Below are 17,622 nucleotides of genomic sequence, written 5' to 3'. Positions count from 1 at the left end.
ATTCAAGCATAGAGCAGGCAAAATACTAAAATGGATTTTTTAAAACTAAGATATAAGCTGGATTCTGTGTTTTAATTCAGGCTCTGATGCTCAGCAGTAAAATTTTCCAGAAAATATTCTAAATCAAATATCTACCAGTACAAATTACTTGGGTTGATGAAATTAAACATGTTTATACAAATCAATTATCAAAAGTTATGTATTGTGATAATTCCTAAAGAATTGTGAAGGACTAAAATTTTAGTCATGTGAAGTGTATCCCCAACAGAGCACCATGTTCTCAAATGTCTTTATACCCCCAGTAATTACTCAAAGGCTTGAAAGTGGAAGATTCTGAATCGTAGGTGTTGAGGTCAGTCCTAGAGGTAAACATGGTCTTGCTTTGTCAAGTGATGGAATCTGTCCTTGGAAATGTCCCCTCCTTTGTGGGTTTGTATGAAAATGAGAGTCGGAGATCTAGTCATCCATACTCTGGAGCAAATCAGTCAATCAAATTAAAAGAAGAGGGGATGAGATCTACATTCCCTCTCTTACTTCTGATGAATAAATGTCTTTTCCTCATCTACGTCTTTATTTCAAGGCTGATTAACTTCAAAGCAATAAAAGCAAACCCAGTTACAAGTTCTAATGATCAGTTTTAATAATGTGTTATTTATCTGTTAGTACCTGGCTAATAATACCTGGCCATCTGACATAGAGGCCTAAAATACCGAGGATGATTGTGAAATGAAGTGACAGGCTCCCTCCTTACCCAATAAAGAAATGACAGAAATCCAGAGATCCTGTTGCTTTAACACTGGTTGACTTCATCCATTTGTCTTGACATTAGAGTACTTTATATTATTGTTATGCAAAATTTGACTTGTGTTCTTTGACTGTTGTTTTGCTACAGAACTAACTTCCCTTTTTTATTGTTTAATTTTTCTTTCTTTTATTTCTCACCAAAGAAGTAAATCTGTAGTTGAGAAATTTTTAAGAATATAAAAAAGTGCCACTTAGAAAAAATATTGCACTATGATAGCTTTGACATCTTTTTTAGTTCTGAGTGTACACACCTAAAATTTTTATAGGATTCTTTTAAAATTTACTTTGTCTCAGTTAACAATATGCCTTATACATCTTCTGATGCCATTAACTATGTATTATAACATCATTTCTAGTATCTGTGAGTTTTTTCGTAATATATTAAACTAATTTTCTCTTTTCATCTTTTGGCTGTTATGATTTTTCACCATTATAAACAACTCTGTGATAGCATTTCAGTAGGTAAATCTGTTATTGCCTTAGGAGATATTCCTAGGAGTGAAATTATTGGGTCAATGAGCGGTAATAGAAGCTTTCCCAAAGGGCAGTTGACAACTTTCATTCCCATCTGCCCTACATGGAAAGGTGGCATTAGCGTCAGACCTGGATTTGTTGTTTTCTCATTTTCTGGGTCCTAATCATGGCCTCTAAAATTAGTTTCTCATAGGGATTATGATCCTATGAGTTTTCATTTCCTGTTCCGGACTCTCAGATATGAGACCTAAAAACTTGTGTTCCTAACAGGCTTATTGTAGGTGTTTAAATACAAATCAACAGTCAAACTAGTTGCTGTGGATATTTATGTGGGGGAGGAAGACCTAGAAATACATCCTTAGAAACCGTGCTATGGTCTTGGGTGATCTAAATATATAAAGAGTACATCTAAGAAAGAGCTGCCCAAGGTCACACCATGAATCAGCAATGAAATCCCAAATACAACTTTCATGTCAACTTCTTTCTTTCAATATATAAAGTATTTAAAAATAGGTCAAGAGAAAGCATTTATAAATTAATCTATAAGGCAGCGTTCGCAACCTGTGGGTCACGACTCCATTTCACAGGGGTCGTCTAAATATATCCTGCGTATCAGATATTTACATTACGATTCACAACAGTAGCAAAGTTACAGTTATGAAGTAGTAATGAAAATAATTTTATGGTTGGGGGTAACCACAATATGAGGAACTGTATTAAAGGGTTGTGGCATTAAGAAAGTTAAGAACCACTGCTACAAGGCTTGTTTTCCAAAATTTCAAGAGTTTCTAGAAATTTTCATTTCAGATAAAACAAATATAAGTTGTTAATAGGTATTGATAGATTTTTAGAAGATACAACCTTAGATGACTGCAACCATGAGAAAGAGTCTGAGGTAGGATAGGCAGATGGAAATGAACCTTAAAGCATAGTGTGTTTATGTTGCTGAGAGAGAGGTCTGGTCTGCCTTAGGAAATGGGGTGGAGGACAAATGGTCTGAACCCACCATAAGGAAAGCGACCAAATGGGCTTCCCAGGGCACTGACCCTGGGGTAGGAGGTAGGCGCCTGGATTTTTACTGTGAATGAACCAAGGATCTTTCCTCCTCAGCCTGGTAGTATGGATCTGCTATTTCAGAGCCTGTGCCAGGGTGACATGAAGGAGCCTGGGAGGTATCTTTCAATGTCTCCAGTAATGGAACTCAGGTCTCCTGCTCTGGCTATGAATTACGGGAGGAGTACACAAAAAAGAAAAAGAAAATCTTTGAGCTTGAGAATGGAGATCACCCACATTTTTACATTTTTTTTTCCTTCTGGAAGGAACTTGAAGATGGTAGAGGAAGTTACAAAACTCCCAAAGTTTTAAACTGTATACTGTGAACTGTGGTAAACACTGTGACTGAGGGATAAGTAGCATTGTCTTTATAGAAGAGGAAATTGAGGCTTAATGATCTGTGGGGACACAGCCAACCAATACACATCAGGGCCAAGAACTCAGACTTCCTGACACCCAGCCTGGTGCAAAGCAATCTAGATATAACTTGAGTTTCATTTCTTCTTTCTCATGATCATTTTTTCAAGCTTTTATTTCATGGTTTGTGAGTTTACTATCAGTAACATCAGCAGCATGTTATTAGCAGCCTCTTATTAAGAATCTATTTGTGTACTCTATAAAGTAAAATAGACAAATGCAGTGCCTGCCCTACGGGATTTCCTAAGGCAGACCAGACCTCATGGAAATAGACATAAATGACATCTATACCAGCAAACAAACAAACCGACTATGTAAATTACACAACTTTGCCATGCAGGATAGTGAATGAAGGGGTGCTCACAGTCTCCCCACTGAATAGCACTAAACCAATAAGTAACAATAGCCCTATGGCCTGTAGTTGTTATATTGGAAAGAAAAAAGGAGAGTGTACTAGGCATCGGCAGCACTAGGCTACAGTTTCTTTGGTGTATTATCGATCATTGCCTTCATTGACTCCCCCCGACCCCTTTGGCATTTTCTGTGAGAGTCTGCAAAAGCTACAAGGGTCTGCTGAGGGAGGAAGCCTCTCGAGAATGCTTTCTGCAGCCAAGGGGCTTTTTCTCCCTAGAGGGAAACTATTGGTTCTGTGGTTCTTAGGCATGTTTTTATTGAAGCTTTTTTTTTCCTTCTGGAAGGAACTTGAAGATAGTAGAGGAAGTGAAAAACTCTCAGAGTTTTAACCTGTATACTGTGAACTGTGGTAAACACTGTGACTGAGGGATAAGTTCTTTTCTCTCAAAGAACCAACCAAAGGTGAACCTGCTCTCTTCTGTGGTGATGAAAGGTACCTTGACCTGGTATCTCACCAATGACTTTCCTGCTCATTTGCTTCAGGACCAGTGTTATCAGTAGTAAAATAGTATTAAATTAGTATTGTTATTCTGAGACTAGCATAAAACAAAGGAGTGATTATGGGATCTTCTAATCACCTCCCTCCTCAAGTGTTTGGGAACCAAGATTCTTGGTATAGAAGAAAGGAGATTTAGTATAAGGAGATATTAGGTAAAAACTCTTTAATCCTGAATTTGAATTGGAAATATCAGTTATGAGCTGGTAAGGTGTTTGATTTTAAAATATACACTTTCCTAGCTCTGTTAATTAAAAAAGCCCAGAAGTAATGAGCAGTTCTATTGCCCTGTTGTTAGTCTGAAAAAATTTTCCCTCTAAAGGAAGCAAGGCTTCTTATAAAAATGTCTGATTTTAGGTCTGGAAATATACAGGATGAGCAAGAAAGCTCTCAGAGACTACTAGAAAAGTCAATTTGAAGAGAAATTTAAGAGGATCCCACCAGCCAAAGATGGACAATTTGAGCTTCAATAAGTTTAAGGAGTGCGGTAGAGCAAAGCTCGTCAAATATGTTTAGACCCCTGGGTAGACACTGGTATTAAGTAAGCCAACTAGTTGGTTACCTTCTAAATATGACAAAGAACTAACTCATTTTCTTGAAAACCAAGTAAAGAAGAGGAAAGAATCAGGTATTTCTTTTGACTTTCCTTTATGAATTATACCACTAGAATCAAGTAGTTGATAATGGGAAGCATCTTCTATTTAAACGATTCTAGCTAATAAATAAAAACAAAATGATAGAGTAACATCCTTTTGTAAGAATATCATCATTTTGTAAACCCCAATACATTGACAGATCTAGGAACTGTCAAACACCAACTGTCAGAAAAGAACAAAAATCACTTAAGTACTCCTTGATTTAAAAAACAGTACTGTTCTTACAGTTTTGTCAAATAAATTGAAGCTGAGAGTAATCAGGCCCCAGGATCCAGATGCCAATTTGTAGGCAGTAACAGGACAGAGAAACCAATAGGCTGGACTCCCTCACTTGGCTTCAACCAACAAATCCGAATTGTGGGAAACTGCAGGTGGGATGGCCCAGGTTCTTCAATAGATAAATTGTGTGAAATAGAAAGTATAGTTGAGACTTAAAAGACATATCACTATAAAAACTGGACAAAAGCAAATGATTATTTCCAGGCATACCTGGGTGATAAAACCAGAAAGAGATGTAACTTGATTGTGTTGTAAGTTAGGGCAGTGGTAGAGAGGTGAAAACTGTGATGGGATGGGGGTGTATGGATGCACTTCTGGCACAGTTCTAAATTTTAACCCCACTAAGTGTTACATGGTGTTTTCCTTACAATAATTTACTCTGTTTAATTCTATAAGAATGTTTTAAAACAGTAGAAGAAAAGAGAAGGCATGTTAGGAAAACCTACATACCTGATACTGCCCGAGAGATTATCATAACATGTCAGCACTTGTAAATAAAGCTGTGGAAAATTGTTTCTGGGCGCACAAAGAATGTAAATTCTATGGCAGATCTATCTGTGTGATGTCCGTGGAGGGCTGCCTTTCAAGTTGCTGGGAGGCTTTATTTTTACAGTTGTGTGGCAGCAGGTAGGCACCTGGTTCCCTAGCCAGTGTCAGTCAGCCTGGTCACTCGTTGTGTGGTTGATAGAACACTGGTATCATGGCCACCACATGTTTAAGAAAATACAAGTTTCTAAAATTAAAAATATGTAAATTAATTAATTAAACTGAAATTTAATAAATAAATAAATTTTAAAAAAGTTTTGCACCCTCACATTAACCTGAAATTTGAAATAAAGACATTAATTAATTTAAAAAAAAAAGAAAATACAGGTTCTTTGGTCCCAGCTGTCGTCAAAAGGAGTGGCCAGGAGTATGTGTGATTAACAATCACCCTGTAACGTGAGAACCATCGCTGGCTTCTCTGTGGATTTCTACCTGAAACACTGCTAAAAATTTAGTTCTCTAAAGATAGCTTGAGGAAAGTACAGATATTCTGAGCAATTTCCAGATTAGTTATTAAAAAAAACCATAGCCATGATTTTATTAATGAAAAAACCCATTATTTTGAGCCTGTATTTAATTCACATGTTAAGTGTGTCTAAGCAGTAGCCCAATTAGAAAAACAATTTCTCTAATGTACAATAGCAATGGGCAATTTTCTTCCCAACTTTTTGTTCAGGGTTTATTCCCCCTTAATAAATCAGAGGCTAGGATGAAATATTTAAAGCAGTAGCTCAGGCAATGTCAGGTATGGCCTGACAGAAGGTAAAGGAGACTTTCAAAGATGGGAACACAGAAATGTGAAGACTTCCAAATTTGTATTCAGTGTCTTCATCCTTGTTCTACCATCTCCTCCACTCTCCCAGATCTGTTAGGTCTGGCTGGACGTTCACTGGTCTCCCAGTTTCTAGTGTCAAGAATGAGTACTGGGACCAAGTCAAGCTGATGGCAGAGTGATCACAAACTACAAAGACATTTTATACAGTTTATCACATAAAAGAAAGAATGGAAGTAAAGAAGGAAGCTACACCAAGTGAAAATACATTCCCGAGAGAGAGAATGGGTCAGTCTTTGCAAGTGGAGAAAGACGGTATCTGAGCACATGATGCCTTTTGTAAGTTCTCCAGTTTGTCCTGCTTTTCTCCTGGCCAGATTACTTGTCATTTCCCACCTTTGGGGTGATTGACAGGCTGGTGTTATATAACAGGTTGGCTATATAACAGTTTCCCTTTCTAGGCCACGTGCCTCTTCCCTAGAATCTTTTACAAAAGCTCCACCCACTTACACTAATTAGATGGTAATGAGCTCCAGGCCAGTTAAAGGTTACTAGGAACTCCTTATTAGGCATGTCCCCACCAGGGAACAGTTCCTAGCTGTATTTTGGTTCCGAGCTACAGTACAGTTGGCCAGCTACACCCGTAGGCACTTATTTGCCAACTGTTTACCCTCCACTAGACCTAACAAATGCACCTGCCTTTTCAGCACCTTTCCTAATCAAAACAGGAGATAATCCAATGCCAGTTACTTCCATTTGCCGAACACGTGCTGATTAATGTTGGAAATCCTTTGGAAAGGAAACTAACCTAGTACTTGCTTTTTAACTTGTGAAATTCAGTATTTTATCCAATTGAATTCAATACTGCAAATATCCTTTGAACACTGCCCACATGCATGGCAGTGCCTACTTGTGCGGCATTGTAGATACAAAGACAAGTCACATACATTTCCTGCTTCTAGAAGGTGACAGTCTAGTCAGGGAGTTGGGTGAGTAACAGCTAATGATAACAGAAAAATCATTTCCACATAAATTATCTCATTTTCATAACTGCATTCATAATTTTAGCAGTAAAAAGGGTAAGGATAACTACAGTTTACATAGTTCTTCAAACTTCAGAGAGAAGTACAGTGATGACCATAAAAAAGCTCAGCTGTCCCATTGCTCCCAAGAGGAAACTAGGATCATTAGAAAAGTGTATTTGCTAAAGGAAGGGGGAAAAAGTGGTGGTCTAGTTCATGTGTGTTTTTTAACTTTGTTTTTGAGAGCAGTTTAGGTTCACTGACTAAGCAAAATTAAGAGGCAGGTATGGAGACATCTTATATACCACTCCCCCCCCCCACACACACACCACAAGCATAACCTTCCTCATTATCAACATCCCCCACCAGAGTGACACAGGGATACACTTGCTACGATTGACAAACCTTCATTGATATATCATTATCAGCCAAAGTCCACAGTTTACATTAGGTTCACACTGTCCAGTACATTCTGTGGATTTTTGATGACTATATAATGATGTCTATCTACCTTTATAGTACACAGAATATTTTCGCTTCCCTGAAAATCCTCCACGTTCCATGTATTCTTCCCTCCCCGCCCTGCCCCCAAACCTTTGGCGGCCACTGCCCTTTTTATTACCCCTGTAGTTTTTCCTTTTCCAAAATGTGGCATAGTTGGAATCATTCAGCCTATATATAGCCTTTCACGTTGGCTTCTTTCACTTAGTAATAAGCATTTAAGTTTCCTCCATGTCACTTTAGCATCGAATAATATTCCATTCAATGGAATTCTAGTTATTCAACGAGGTGTACCATAGTTTATTCATTCACCTAATGAAGAACATTTTGCTTCCAAATTCTGGTTGCTTCCAAATTTTGGCAATTATGAATAAAGCTACTATAAATATCCATGTGAAGGTTTTTGTGTGACGTAAGTTTATTAAAATTATTTCAGATTAATATGAAGGTACATATGATTAGGTTACAATGTTTGCGTTTGTTAGGTGAGGTCCCAGGAGGTGTGCCATGTACCCCTACATTGTGCCCATTAGGTGGGAGCACCCCAATTCCTCTCCTCCCCCTCCTCTCCTCTGCCCCTAACTTGAATTAAATTGTGTTTTTCTCTTGTGTAGGCAGGTATTAGTTCATCTACCAGCTTCATATTAATATTGAGTATATGGGGTACTTGCTTTTCCATTCTTCTGATACTGGACATAAGTCTTTAATTCCTTTGGGTAAGAAGCAAGGAGTGTGACTGCTAAAGCATATAGCGAGAGAATGTTTGGCTTTGTAGGAAACCACCAAACTGCCTTCCAAAGTGGCTGTATCCTTCTGCATTCCACTATCAATGAATGAACGTTCTTGTCATTCTACATCCTCACCAGTATTTGGTGATTTGTCGGTTTTCTGGATTTTGTCCATTCTATTAGATATTAAGTAGTGCCGCCTTATTGCTTTAATTTGCAATTCTCTGGTGAAATATGATGTGGAACATCTTTGCATATACTTATTTTCCATCCTTTTACCTTCTTCAGTGAAGTATCTCTTAAGTTTTTTTGACCACATCTTAATTGGATTGTTTAGTTACTCCTGAGGTTAAAGAGGTCTTTGTATCTTTTGATTGAAATCTTTTCTTAGTTAAGTCTTTTGAAAATATTTTCTCCCAGTCTGTGGCCTGTTTTTCCATTCTGTTGACAGTGTCTTTCACAGACAGACATTTTTAACGAAGTTTTTTGCTTTCATGGATTCTGCCTTTGGTGTTGTACCTACAAAGTCATTGCCAAAACCAAGGTGATCTAGATTTTCTACCAGGATATCCTGTAAGTGCAGTGGTTCTCGACCTGTGGGTCGCAACCCTTTTTTAGCAATGAAGTATTATTGCGGCGTTAGGAAGGTTGAGAACCACTGCTAGGATTTCATTTATAGTTTTGCATTTTACTCTTAGGTCTTTGTCTGAGTTTTTTGTCTGTTTTTGCCTGTAAAGATCCAGTTGTTCCAGCACCATGTGTTAAAAATACTGTCTTTTTTTACTTTTGGCTTTTTTACTTTTTAATAATAGTCATTCTGAGTGGGGAAAGGTGGTATCTCATTGTGGTTTTAGTTTGCATTTCTCTGATGATTAGAGCTACTGAGCATTTTTTTCATATGTTTGTTGGCATTTGTGTGTCTTCTTTTGAAAAGTGCCCGTTCATGCCATTTGCCCACTTTTTCATTGGGTTATTTGTTTTTTTCTTGTTTTTTTCTTATAGTGTTGTTCAAGTTCCTTGTAAATTCTGGATATTAGTCCTCTGTCTCTGCTGGGTAGGGTGTAAACCCCTTCTGCTTACAAGTACGGGGGAAGTTCTCATGCAAGGGAGGGTGTGTGCTCTGGCTTTCTTTGTCCCAAGGGGAGCTTTGGTACCCTTCATTCTCCCTTCCTAGGGGCAACCTGCCCTAAGTGTTAAAACTTCAGGAATTCCACAGTTACCCTGGGATCTGCCGTCCCTCTGTGGCTGCTGCAGTCTGAGTGGGTGCTGAGGAATATTTGCTGGAGGCCCAGCAATGTGAGGACAGAAGGGCTAGGACTCCCTAACAGGGCAGAGGGCCACCACAGGTGCACCACCAGTATTGTCCCTGCCACCTCAGTTCAGGTCCAGGGAGAGGGCGAGCAACCCTGCATGACAGTGCTCGGCTGTTAACAAATTCCCAAATCACCATCTGCAACAGTGCTGGGACTCTCAAGGGTAGAGGGCTCTCTGACAATTCAGAAGACAGTAGTCTGCTGCAGGGATGATGGGAGCAAAAAAGGGCATCCACATCTACCCTTTGCAGGAGGCTCCAAGTTCCTTGGGGGTTACTTACCACCCAAATTTTGATTCCTTTTACTTTTGTGCTCTGGGTTTTTCCCATGGGTTCTCTGGTAGGTTCTGGCTCTCTTCCCCCAATGTTTCACTTGAGCTGGGCTTATTCACCTGTAACTTTGGTTCTTCTTTTTGAGGAGAGCTGATGAATGACCACTGTCTTTAAGCAGCCATCCAAAATTGGTGATTCTCACATGTGCAAATTTTTGCGTGACCTGCAGATAGCAAAACTACTCTACCATGCCTGGCTCTTTTATTATCTTTTAAATTATCACACAGCAGAATTGGCTTTCTTATTGGTGTAAAGTTCTACAAATTTTAATCCACGTGTAGATTTGTATAACCACTTCTGCGATCATGATACAACACAGTTCCATCACCCCTCAATGCTCCCTTGGGCTGTCATTTTGCAGTGGTGCCCTCCTGCCCCCAGTCCCTGGTCGCCACATTTCTGTTCTTCATGAGTATAGTTTGTCTTATGAGGTTGTCATGTGATGGAATCAGGCAGTGCAACCTTTTGGGACTGGCTTCTTTCACTTAGTATAATGCTTGAGATTTATCCAATTGCTGAATGTATCAATGGTTTATTTTTTAAATATTCCTGCAGGTTATATAGAAGTACCATGGTTTTTTTGTTCATTTATTGAAGGACATTTAGGTTTTGGTGACTGTGAGCAGAAATTCTTTTCATTTTTGTGTGTCTATAAGTTTACATTTATCCTGGGCAAACACTCAGGAGTGAGATTGCTGGGTTATGTGTTAACTGTGTGTTTAACTTTATAGGAAATTGCTAAGCAATCTTCCAGAATGACTGTACCATTTTGAATTCCCATCAGTAGCATAGGAGAGATGGCTCTGGAAGTCCTTAGCATTTAGCACTGTCAGTAATTTTTTATTGTAGGCCTTCTATTGGGTGTATACTGGTATCTCATTGTGGTTTTAATTTGCATTTCCCTAATGGCTAATGAGGCTGAACATTTTGTCATGTTACTATTTGCCATCATTATATCCACTTCGATAAAGTGTTCAAGTCTTTTGCTCATTTTATAGTGGGGTCGGTTATTTTCTTAATCTTAAGTCTTAGGAGTTCTTTCTATATTCTGGATATAAGTCCTTTACTGGATATGTGATTTGCGAATACTTTTTCCCAATTTGTAGCTTATCTTTTTCTTAAAAAAAAAAATGTCTTTTGTAAATGTTCAACATCACTAATTAATAATCAGGGAAATGAAAATCAAAACTGAAATTTATTTTAAAAATAGAGATGGGTCTTGCTATATTTCCCAGCCTGGCCTCAAATTCCTGGCCTCAAGCAATCCTCCCAACTCAGTGTCCTGAGTGGCTGGGACTACAGGTACACATCACTGTACCCAAGATATCTAGATCTCTGATTCTGAAGGGATTGTTTCTTTTCATATTCCTAAACACCATGGCTCTCCTCTGAAATTACAGTTTCCCCTGGGAGTCACCACAGTGATTGCAAATCTGCTGTCCACTGAGCAGGTCAGCCCTGTGAACTGAGTCTGGGTTCCAGGGCTATCTGCTCGACTCACAGGTTCAATTGAGTCAGAGGAGCAATGATTCCTCACATGTGTCAGTTAGGCCCTGGTCCAACACCTTCCTTCCCCAAGGCTTCCACTTCACCGAGTTAAATCTAGTGCCTGCAGGGCCTCTCATGGTCAGATCTCTGTGAGTCTTTAATTCCAAAAAGTTCCTGGTGGGAGACAGCCGTTCAGCAAAGTGTTTTTAAAAGTCTCTAATATCTAGTTATCTGACTGCATTAAAATAAACAGAATGTCCATAATCTTTAGCTTACTTCATAAAAAATGTCCAATAAACTGGCAATGGTTAATGGGCTAAACATTAGAAGCTTCAAATTAATCTCCTTCTCCTCCTCCTCTCCCCTACCCATCCTCTTTTTCTTCCCGGAATTTTGCTTTGTTGACCAGGCTAGAGTGCAGGTGGTGCAGTGGTGTCATCTCAGCTCATTGCAACCTCAAACTCCTGGGCTTAAGCAACTCCTTTGCCTCAGCCTCTTGAGTAGCTAAGACTGTAGGCGTGTACTACCATGCTGGGCTAAGTTTTCTGTTTTTGTTTTTTTTTTTTTGTAGTGAGGGGGTCTCACTATAATTCTTTTTTTTTTTTTACTATAATTATTCTTTATAGAATTGTTCAATGTTTACATAGAAGAAGAGGGAAAATAAGTTTTTATTAACAGAGGTAAAAATAAAGATCACATGATCCTCTCAATAGATGCAGAAAAAGCATTTGATAAAATCCAGCATCCTTTTCTAATTAGAACACTGAAGAGTATAGGCATAGGTGGCACATTTCTAAAACTGATTGAAGCTATCTATGACAAACCCACAGCCAGTATTTTACTGAATGGAGTAAAACTGAAAGCTTTTCCTCTTAGAACTGGAACCAGACAAGGTTGCCCTCTGTCACCTTTACTATTCAACATAGTGCTGGAAGTTCTAGCCAATACAATTAGGCAAGACAAGGAAATAAAGGGAATCCAAATGGGAGCAGAGGAGGTCAAACTCTCCCTCTTTGCTGACGACATGATCATATACTTAGAGAACCTCAAAGACTCAACCACAAGACTCCTAGAAGTCATCAAAAAATACAGTAATGTTTCAGGATATAAAATCAATGTCCACAAGTCAGTAGCCTTTGTGTACACCAATAACAGTCAAGATGAGAAGCTAATTAAGGACACAACTCCCTTCACCATAGTTTCAAAGAAAATGAAATACCTAGGAATATACCTAACGAAGGAGGTGAAGGACCTCTATAAAGAAAACTATGAAATCCTCAGAAAGGAAATAGCAGAGGATATTAACAAATGGAAGAACATACCATGCTCATGGATGGGAAGAATCAACATTGTTAAAATGTCTGTACTTCCCAAAGCAATCTACCTATTCAATGCCATTCCGATCAAAATACCAACATCATACTTTCAAGATTTGGAAAAAATGATTCTGCGTTTTGTATGGAACCGGAAAAAACCCCGTATAGCTAAGGCAGTTCTTAGTAACAAAAATAAAGCTGGGGGCATCAGCATACCAGATTTTAGTCTGTACTACAAAGCCATAGTGGTCAAGACAGCATGGTACTGGCACAAAAACAGAGACATAGACACTTGGAATCAAATTGAAAACCAAGAAATGAAACTAACATCTTACAACCACCTAATTTTTGATAAACCAAACAAGAACATACCTTGGGGGAAAGACTCCCTATTCAATAAATGGTGTTGGGAGAACTGGATGTCTACATGTAAAAGTTTTTTCATTATTAAAAAGTATTATAGATTCAGAATTACTCAGTTACCTTTCTCAAAATAAATCTCATCAAATGTGCAGAGCAAAGTTCATATTTTGGGGACTGGGACACACATACACAAAAACCTATAGTTCTTATTCTACAGTTTGTGTGTTCATGTGATTTTTGACAACTGGTGGCAGGGTAGAGGGCATAAAAATAATTAAATAAATTAATAGACTCCAGAAAGTTGCATGATGCTATGCATTACTTAGCTTGGGAGGTCAACATTTGTAGGGGGAGTATGCTCCTGTGGGAATGGAGCCACGTTACCTTACCCAGTCCTGGGAGGAGTGGAGTACGGGAACCTAAGTTAACTGGCACTGGTAATACTTCAGTGTCCCTTGTAGATCATTTTCCCTGGTTAGCTGCCTGGAAATCTTGACTTATGACCAGGCTCTGAGTACATTGCTACATCTGTTATAAAGGAGCCAAATCATGTAGAAGAGGGGTGATGGCATGTGCTTTGTTTGACATGAGGTTTTCGTGGTGCCAAGCCTATATATAAGCTTTTGTATTGGGGGATGATGTGAAGTAGGTGAGCTACTTCAAATAGCCAAATAGCTATTTGGCTATTTGGAGGTGGCATAAAGGTTACTCAAGCCTTTCCCTCTCAAAGGGACACTCGGGAGACAGAGGCTAACAAATCTGAGTTCTGAAGTCAAGGGTGTGAGGAAGTTGAGATCACTCCCAGGAGTGTGGTTGATCTCTGCAAATGCTGTGCTAGGAACAGGATGGTATATGAGAAAGGGCCCATGGAGGGGCTGGTGGCCTAGATGAGGTTGTAGAGCACTAACAGTGAGAGACAGGAGTGAAGAAGTTGAATGCATAGCGGATTTTCTGATATTGTTACACAGGCGGAGTGACAACAAATCGAGAGTGCATCTATGGCAGAGCCTTGTCCCAGCAGAATGGGTGTGAAGGTCCTGGGAGCTGTGGAATAAAGGAAACTCGAGGCTAGAGTGTTGGTTGGTTCATCAGTGTGAACGTTGAAATTACCCAGCATGATGGTGTGCTTGGTATGGAGAGAGTAAAACATGACCCAGATACATTTTTCAATGGAGTGTTGAGAGGTGAAAGGGAAGAATGTAGGTAACAGCACTGAGGGAGGAAGACGGTAAGCTTTACAACAGTGTTTTTCAACCTTTTTAATCTCATGGCACACTCAAACCTATAGTTAAATTTCCACAGCACACTTAATTATGTTGATCAAAAAAAAAAATAGGAAAAAGAACATACTTAATTAACTGTGTTTTGAACTTTTGAAAATAATGATTTTTTTTTTTTGAAACAGAATCTCATTCTGTGCCCTGGATAGAATGTGGTGGCATCATAGCTCACAGCAACTTCTAACTCTTGGGCTCAGGTGATTCCCTTTCCTCAGCCTCCCAAGGAGCTGGGACTACAGGCACCTGCCACAATGCCTGGTTAGTTTCTCTGTTTTCGGGGGGTGGGGGGGTTTCCTCACTTTTGCTCAGGTTGGTCTTGAACTCCTGAGCTCAAGGGATTCCACCCACCTTGGCCTTCCAGAGTGCTAGGATTACAGCTGTGAGCCACCACACCAGCCTTAATGATCCTGAAAAATTTTCCCACACACCAGTTGAAAAATCACTGGTTTAATATAGTAGGCACCTGCTGGGAAAGAAAGGTGTTAGTAAGAGGTGAAAGGGCAGTGGTCAGAAAGTGTCAAAGTGGCAGAGAGACCCCGAGGCCAGCCTTTCCCCCATCAGCCTTGCCCCCGTCTCTTAGGTGAGGGACAGGAGCATGCACAGCCTCCCCTGGGAAGGAACGGGGGAACCAGGATGCTTGACTGGAGTGAGACCAGGAAGTTGATGCAGCATTCTGCAAAGAAGTTAAGAAATGTTTTTACAATGGAATGGGGGTACTAGTCAGGTAAATATGGAGAATTTGGAAGAGGCCAATAGTAGGGAGGGAACGTCCAAAGACAACACAGAACAAGATGGAAATAAGCATCCTTTATTTATTTATTTATTTGTAACATAAAAGTGTACATTAATGCATTTATGGGGTACAATGTGCTGATTTTATACACAATTTAGAATGCTTACATCAAACTGGTTAACATGGCCTTCACTTCACTCAATTATTTGTTGTGTTAAGACATTTATACTCTACTCTTAGTAGATTTGACATGTACCCTTGCATTATGCACAATAGATGAGGTTCCCCTGCTCTCACCATCCTCTTCCCTCCTTCATTCTGGGCTATAGTTGTGTTTTATCATTCGTGTGAAAGTGTGGGTGATTATATATTGGTTTCATAATAGCCCTGAGTACACTGGATACTTTTTCTTCCATTCTCGAGATACTTTACTAAGAAGAATATGTTCCAGCTCTATCCATGTAAACATAAAAGATGTGAAGTCTCCATCTTTTTAATGGCTGCATAATATTCCATAGTGTTCAAATACCAAAATTTGTTCCTATTAGGATGCTTATTTCTATGAATGGATTAACAAATTGTGGAAATAAGCATCCTAACAGGCCAAAGGAAATGGAGCGTTTGCCTTGAGGTGGTGGTAAAGGATACCACGAATAAGAGGTGTGGGGGAATATGTGGAGTAGATTCTTCAACTAGAAATCCTGGGTAATGTGGAATATCTGATGATAGCAATTACAGCCCAGCAGAGACTAGCTAATCTGGCTATGATTGGTTCCCATATACTGGTTAGTAGGTTAATATATTTGTCCCCAATTTCTGTTGGACCACATTAGTTCATGGGCCACATTTGTAAGAACCTTACCTAATTAGGGTACCAAACTCTACTTAGTTTAAACTTTTTAATCTGTGCCAAGTTATTTTTACCAATTATTTCCCTATCAATTAGTCCTTAGGTTTCAGTAACTAATATTCAAGCATTCATTAGGATTATATCATAATTATTCAAAATTGAGTACAGTTTCCCATTATTCAGTAGTCCCTTTTTGCCTATTGTTATTGTACATTGTTAAAGACAGGTTGTGTATTTTACTGTTTCTCTTTTAAAAAGTAACTGAATTATGTGAAATCAGAAGTTACATTTCCAGCATGGCGTGACTGTTTTGACACTGATGATAGGGCTCAGAGCACAAATGCTATCTTAAAATTTTCGCTTTAACAAAAATCATAAATAAAAGCTCCATTTAAAAAAATCACTGATGCACAACTAAAAAATGAGTAACTGGCCCTTTTCGCTGACACCTATACATCATTTTGATGCTTAATGGTCTCATAAATTGCCCAAGTAAATACTACCACTGGTGAATGGCTTTCATGCTGCTGGCCTCTGACAGCACAATGAACATCTGAGAACTTGTAAGAACAAGTGCCTAATAGTATGTATAGAGGAAACCAAAGCTTTGATTTTGTTTAAAATGTCTGGGTCTTTTAAACAAAATGAAACTGTCTTTTTTCATCCTTGAGATTTTTTTGGCTTTCCTTCTTAAGAGTGATTCTGCTTATAAAGTATAGGTTGAAAATTTAGATATCCACTGTGATTTTAAATCCTGTACTTGTGGGAGAGTGACAAATGTCCCTTACATCAAAGACCCCATAGCTCATTAAGAATGGCTGGGAGTTCCTATGAAGTACACATTCTGGCGTGTCTTTCTTTATACCTGAAGGTGTTCATGTCCTGAAATATTGATGCTTAGTATAGTATCTGCTAGCAAATGGAACAGCTATTGGCTCCCTTCCAGAATCCCAAATAAATAGTAACAAAGAGAACAAGAGAGTGGATTAGTTAGATGAACCTTTTACCTTGGCTGAACTTTGATTTAGGGCATCAGAAAGAGTAGTAGGAATTGTGTGGTGTAGAAAAAAGATTAACTTACTTATATGTAACAAAGGCCCAGATCACAGAGAGATGGCCTGCTACTATGTATCGGAGCTAAAACAAAGGCCAGGTATCCCACAGGAGCTACTTTTGGAGTGTTGATTGGTGTTAGCTGAGTTACCTTTGTCACCACCCCACCTCCCTCTGGGATAAGGCAAAGTAGTTCTCACATATTTTGCTTTTCTTTGCTGCAGGACATTTGTGAAGATATTTCTGATCATGTGGAGCAAATCCACGCCCTCCTGGAGACGGAGTTCTCTCTGAAGCTGCTGTCTTACTCTGTCAACGTGATCGTGGACATCCACGCCGTGCAGCTCCTCTGGCACCAGCTTCGCGTCTCGGTGCTGGTCCTGCGGGAGCGCATTCTGCAAGGTCTGCAGGACGCCAATGGCAACTACACCAGGCAGACGGACATCCTGCAAGCTTTCTCTGAGGAGACAACTGAGGTGAGGGTCGTCTTGGAAGTCAAGTCATACCTTGTCAAGTGTGACCATTTGAAAAGGTTTTCAGTTTAGGGAGGTGAGATAGGAATTCTTTGCAGGTAAATAAGCAGGCCCTGAGCCAGGCTTTCAATCTAAGAGCAGAATCTAAGGCACTCTAATGTGAATGGGGCTTTATTATTGTATTTATTTATTTATTTATTTATTTATTTATTTATTTACAGTCTCATATTCACAGCAACCTCAAACTTTTGGGCTCGAG

At 39.2% G+C, this 17,622-nt stretch overlaps 1 protein-coding gene across 4 annotated transcripts in view; it reads left to right on the top strand.

Annotated features, from left to right (window-relative positions):
• Window positions 1–17,622, top strand: part of AKAP6 (A-kinase anchoring protein 6) — a 603,334-nt gene that overhangs the window by 262,503 nt on the left and 323,209 nt on the right. For all 4 annotated transcript variants that reach the window (XM_053594741.1, XM_053594742.1, XM_053594740.1 and 1 more), the window contains one exon: window positions 17,115–17,366. In XM_053594741.1, coding sequence (XP_053450716.1) covers window positions 17,115–17,366 — 252 coding nt within the window. The remainder of the gene's footprint in view (window positions 1–17,114; window positions 17,367–17,622) is intronic.

Source organism: Nycticebus coucang, chromosome 6 (genome assembly GCF_027406575.1).
Source record: "Nycticebus coucang isolate mNycCou1 chromosome 6, mNycCou1.pri, whole genome shotgun sequence".
Classification (NCBI taxonomy): domain Eukaryota; kingdom Metazoa; phylum Chordata; class Mammalia; order Primates; family Lorisidae; genus Nycticebus; species Nycticebus coucang.
The sequence above is the reverse complement of the archived record's forward strand: the minus strand, read 5'-3'. Positions and strand labels throughout refer to the sequence as shown.